Source organism: Akebia trifoliata, chromosome 5 (assembly GCF_017979445.1).
Source record: "Akebia trifoliata isolate Shusen 1 chromosome 5, ASM1797944v1, whole genome shotgun sequence".
NCBI classification, from domain to species: domain Eukaryota; kingdom Viridiplantae; phylum Streptophyta; class Magnoliopsida; order Ranunculales; family Lardizabalaceae; genus Akebia; species Akebia trifoliata.
In genome coordinates, this window is record NC_141379.1 from 5,671,640 (window position 1) to 5,677,639 (window position 6,000).

At 34.5% G+C, this 6,000-nt stretch overlaps 1 protein-coding gene across 1 annotated transcript; it reads left to right on the plus strand.

Moving 5' to 3' along the window:
• Positions 1-3,566: 3,566 nt before the first annotated feature.
• On the plus strand, positions 3,567-5,756 carry LOC147401229 (tubulin alpha chain-like). Its single transcript, XM_086442420.1, has 4 exons — positions 3,567-3,727; positions 3,837-4,071; positions 4,173-4,543; positions 4,929-5,756. Exons 1-4 carry the CDS (start codon positions 3,635-3,637, stop codon positions 5,583-5,585), a joined length of 1,356 nt encoding a protein of 451 aa, XP_086298546.1. The 5' UTR covers positions 3,567-3,634; the 3' UTR covers positions 5,586-5,756.
• The last annotated feature ends 244 nt before the right edge of the window (positions 5,757-6,000 follow it).

The window sequence follows — 6,000 nt, forward strand, 5'->3', positions numbered from 1 at the left end:
TTTTCTAGAAATTGACTTAAAACAAAAGTCTTGGACAATTTTATCCATCCCCTAGAATTCTCTAGAAACTTGTAAGTTTTTACAATCCTATCCCTTAATCATCATAATTGTTAAACCCATAGAAAAATAAAATACAATCAATGACAAGATGTTGGAGGACAATTGAGGTCATTTTTTGAGGTTTATTTGAGGATATTGATAACTCAAAAAAATTGGACAAATTTATTCCCAATGGTTTCCCTAAAGCCTATAAATAAGACTCTCATCCAACGCAAAGGAAGAGAAGCTAACATACTCAAACTCCATCAATTTTATTTTTAAAAGTCTTTATAAGCCTCAAATTTATCCAAATGATCACACACCTTTCTTAGAAGCCTTTTTGAGCAAAAAAATAAAAAGAAAAAAGAAAAAATAAGATAAGAGAACTAAGGTGAGGAGAAGCATATTTCTATTTTGCCATATTTTTATAACCCAAACACCCCTATTATCCCCCTCATTATTTAATTTTTAGTTTATTTAAATTTTATCAATGTACTTTTTTTTTTCTTCTCTTGGTTCGAGTGGTAGAGAGTAATCCTTCCATGTGAGGTAATCTCCCCCTATAAGTCTATAATAAATTCCTTAGTGAATATTTAAATTTCAAACACTTTATGTTTCATAGTTATATATATTTTTTCTTTTTATGATTAAAGAGAAAGAGAATAATCCCTCTTCTTAAGGCAATCCTCCTTTTTATGAATCCACGTAATAAATTCATTTGAAACCTCCCATGCATGTACTATGACCATCCTTATTTTTAAAAAGTTAAGAGTCAAAAGTGAATGTATTCTCAGATCTACACCTAACTCTCTAAGCCAACAAAAAATAGTCTCATACGAATACATATTCCTATATAAGATTTTACTTCCACTAAGGTTGTGTTTAACTAAAGGACATGTCCTAAGGACTAAACCAATAAAAAATTATTCCTAGTGAGTATGTAAGTGTGTGATAGTGTTTAAGGACCCAAAAGAGTGAAATCCAAGTGGATTTGTACTCAAGTCTCAAACCTACAAAAAAAATCTAACAAGCATCTTTTTCTTTTTTAGCTTGCCCAATATCTCTTTTTTGAGTATTTGCAAATCAAATTATAGTCGATTTAGTTATTAACACCATCTTTGTCCCTTAACCAAAATTCCTTACCTAATTTTTAGGTAAACTTTAAATCCTTTCCATTATTGTAAGTCACTACAAGTAAAAAAAAATTGATTTTATAAAATTCATCTCGATGATGTCTATTTGCACCTTAACTCTTTGACTGGTGACGACACCTAAACCATGTAAATGAGGTCAAAACTTATTTAAACCTCATGTATCTATAATAAGGGATAAGGAAAAAAATCTCTAAAAAATAAATATGAATATGTTTGGTGTAGCCATTTAGTTCGATAGTTCACAAAAATAATGAACTAATAAAAGTATAAAATTATATGAACAATTCACATTCGGAATGAAGTGAGCAAATAAATATGAGTACTGATTTTTTTACTTTAATTTAAGCCAAGTCAATGATCATCTGATCTTAATTATATTAAAGGGATAAGAGGAAAGTATGCATAAAAAATAGAGATTAATTTTTTTTCCCAATAATTTGATTCTATCCAAAGAATAATATGGAAATGTTTGATTTAGTCATGTAGTTTGACAATTCACAAAAAAAAATTAAACTAATAAAAGTAAATGAACTCTTCATCTATACCAAATGAAGTGAGCAAATAGTTCCCCCAAAAAATACTGCATGCATGACATTCCCCTTTGACCTTCTTGCCCCCCTTCAATTTTTGATAAATTAGACACCCTCTACGTTTTGGAGAATATTTGAAATATCCCTACCCATGTTTTCAACATCTATGATAAATCAAATTTAATTTATTTAAATTTCATCTTCAAATCCACAATTTTGAATATCGCTTTAATGCCATGTACAAAACCTTCGAATTTTTTTATCTAAATCTTCACATCTTCTACTTCAAAAATTCTATCAAATTTTTTTAATTTTATTTTTTAGAATTGAAGGTTCAAATAGATTAATCTTAAGGTTGAAAATTAGGGTAATAAATTTTACTAAGGTTGGGGAAGGGCATGTAAGCATTTTTCAAAATATTTGAGATACGTTATATTGAATTGCTCTCCTCTCATATATTAATTGGAAAAATACCCTTTTATTCGACATCTCCCCAAAATTAGTCATCTTTAAGTTGTTCAACCTTACCATTAAATATGAACTTGATTCTACCCCCACCCCCAGAAGAAAATATTGGCTTTGCCCTGCGCCTTCCATTTTACATAATTTCTTAATCTATTTTATGAATGGTGAATTGTACTCAAACCATAATTATGTATTTTTTCCATGTTTCTTCAAAAAAAAAAATTGGTAAAATCTTAAATGTTGAGTTTATGTGGGAGGTAAAATATTCTCACACAACATTTTGATTACTTCAAAGGGAAAGATAATACCAAATTTTTGTTAGAGAGAGAGTGAATGTAATCATGTATAAGATTTATATTTTGAGTCACGATCCAGAATTGTGTCCCATTCCTATAACAACAAGCGATGTTTATATGAAACATTTCGATTAGAGATAAAATGCATTGGGATGCATGTTATATAGAAAATGACTTGTTTAGGAGCCCAATGTGTTTCAAAGTCTAACCCAAAAAGTGTCATGTAGACATTGTTTCTATTTGATGCTGATCCTTAGATAGATTTTATAACATCCTTACACCTCTCATTTATAACGTAGATTAGTGTAAAATTACTTAAGTGGCTCAATAAAATCCGTTGCTTTAAGGCATAAAGATGATAATGACACATCCAAATCAAATCAAAACATGCTTTGACACTTAGACAAAATAATTTGTCTGTTGCCCAACGTGATTTGTCACCTGCAGCTAACCTAATTTCATTTGGGAAACCTTGGCGTGTTTTTTTTTTTTTTTTGGATAAATATGGCCTTCATTTTGGATTCTTCCCCCAAACCAAACATACATGCATTAAAAAAAAAAAAAAAGGTTTATTTGTAATTTAAAATATTAATTAAAAGTTTTATTTTTTTTATTTTTTATGATTAGGTAGTAAAAGAAGATTTTTGTCTCGGGATTCACATCTGTACATCCCCATAAATATGTACAGTTGTGTATTCTGAGGTGAGCATGCCTATTAGGGAGTCAATTGGGCTCGCTTACCTGCCAATCCGGCCCGCCCAAAAATTAAGGGTTTGGGCCTTGATCTTGATCCCAAAGCCTCAAGTAAGTAGCAACCAAAGAGACATCGGGTATTTGTACTTTAGATGCGGGGCATTTACGTAACTCTATGAAATGCCACCAAACCTAACAGTTGTCCCGCCTAATTCAAATTTCAAATTTCAAAATCTTTCCTTTAAAAGAGTCAACCGTCATGTACAGCGAACATCCCACCAAAACCAATTCAAATTTCAAAAAACATAAAGAAATCTGTTTCAAACGGCTAGTACTTCCTCAACAATCTTTATAAGACTAGCCTTACTTCTTCAAAATCTTCTATCTTGCTCTCTCGTAGGCGTCTTCGTATACGTCTGATCTCTCTCTCTCTCTCTCACACACACACACAAACACTATGAGAGAGTGCATCTCCATCCACATAGGCCAGGCCGGTATCCAGGTTGGAAACGCTTGTTGGGAACTTTACTGCCTTGAACATGGCATCCAGGTGAGCCATCAATTCTCTACCGAACCCAATCTCTATAAAACCCCTAAAAATTTTAAATTTTTTTCCTTGCTGGTTTTTTGTTATTAACTTCTAAGGTTTTTTTCTGTAGCCCGATGGACAAATGCCAAGCGACAAAACTGTCGGTGGAGGGGATGATGCCTTCAACACCTTCTTCAGCGAAACAGGTTCTGGGAAACACGTCCCCCGTGCTGTCTTCTTGGATCTTGAACCCACTGTTATAGATGAGGTTCGTACCGGTACCTACCGTCAGTTATTCCACCCAGAACAACTCATAAGCGGCAAAGAAGACGCAGCCAACAACTTCGCTAGAGGCCATTACACAAGTGAGATAAAAAAGCTTCTTAATTTTCCATATTTCACATTTTGTTCTTTAATTTCCCCAAATTCGTGACATTTGGGTTATTGTGTGTTTATTTGTGAACAGTTGGGAAAGAAATTGTGGATCTTTGCCTCGATCGAATTAGGAAACTCGCGGATAATTGCACTGGGCTTCAAGGTTTCCTTGTTTTTCATGCTGTTGGTGGTGGGACTGGTTCTGGTCTTGGATCTCTCCTTCTTGAAAGGCTTTCTGTCGATTATGGAAAAAAATCGAAGCTTGGGTTCACTGTGTACCCTTCCCCTCAGGTTTCAACCTCTGTAGTTGAACCATACAATAGTGTTTTATCAACCCATTCGCTTCTGGAGCACACCGATGTCTCTATTCTTCTAGATAATGAGGCCATCTACGACATCTGCCGAAAGTCGCTAGACATCGAAAGACCAAGTTACACGAATCTTAACAGGCTTGTATCTCAGGTATGAGATTTCACGATTATTCATTGAATTAGTCTGAAAGTGTTGTGGGTAATACTAAGGAAACTTGTTAAATGTTGTGTTTTGGGTTCATATTAAACAGAGAACTAGGGTTTTTCCGAAATGGAAAAGGTATAGAGAGAACCCAGACTTCCAAATCTCTCTCTCTCTCTCTCTCTCTCTCTCTCTCTCTCTCTTTTTGGGTGGGTTTTGTTATGTTTTATAGGGTTAAGGGGAAAATCCAGATCTAAAATCACATAATTTTTCGGTTTTGTAATGTTTTTATTGGGTTAGGGTAGAACTCCCAGACTTGCAAATCACATAATTTTTTGGTTTTGTTATGTGTTTTTTCTATTAGAACTGGGTATCTAATCCTTCTATTCTACAGGTCATTTCCTCATTGACAGCTTCTCTTCGCTTTGATGGAGCTCTAAATGTCGATGTTACAGAGTTCCAAACAAACTTGGTACCATACCCCCGTATCCATTTTATGCTCTCTTCATATGCCCCAGTAATATCAGCTGAGAAGGCATATCATGAGCAATTATCTGTAGCAGAGATCACAAACAGTGCGTTTGAACCATCATCGATGATGGCAAAGTGTGATCCCCGTCATGGGAAATACATGGCTTGCTGTTTAATGTACAGAGGTGATGTCGTACCAAAGGATGTGAACGCTGCGGTAGCTACAATCAAGACGAAGAGGACCATTCAATTTGTTGATTGGTGCCCCACTGGGTTCAAATGTGGAATCAATTACCAACCCCCCACAGTGGTTCCTGGTGGAGACTTGGCTAAGGTACAGAGGGCAGTGTGTATGATATCGAACTCCACAAGTGTTGCGGAGGTGTTCTCAAGGATTGATCATAAGTTTGATCTTATGTATGCTAAGCGTGCTTTTGTGCATTGGTATGTTGGTGAGGGAATGGAGGAAGGAGAGTTTTCAGAAGCTAGGGAGGATTTGGCTGCATTGGAGAAGGATTATGAGGAAGTTGGGGCTGAGTCTGCTGAAGGAGAGGATGATGAAGGGGACGACGAGTATTAGATGGATTGATTGGCTGATTTTTCTATTTTTTTTTTTTTTTAACTTGAAAACCAATTTGACTCATTGGTCTGCAGTGGGGATGGATGGTTGGTTTAGTTTCTAGTTAGCTAATTAGTTGTATGTGGGTTTATTATCTTCTTGTGTTCAAGATATAAATCTGTTTGGCTTCAATGAATCTTTACAAGTTTTATGCAGTACTCTTTTTCAAACCTGATATCAATCTCTATCTTTCTTAATTCTTGTCGAATCAAATATGATAATTATGGGGTCCAATCATCGATTTAAACCTGCTAACAAGACTAGAGGTATTGTAAATGTTAATTTTGACTTTCTTTTTCCATTTTGTTACTAGTAATTCTCCACTCCTGTAAAAATTTTAACCTTCTTGGATCCTTCGGACAACTTAGTGCAATTT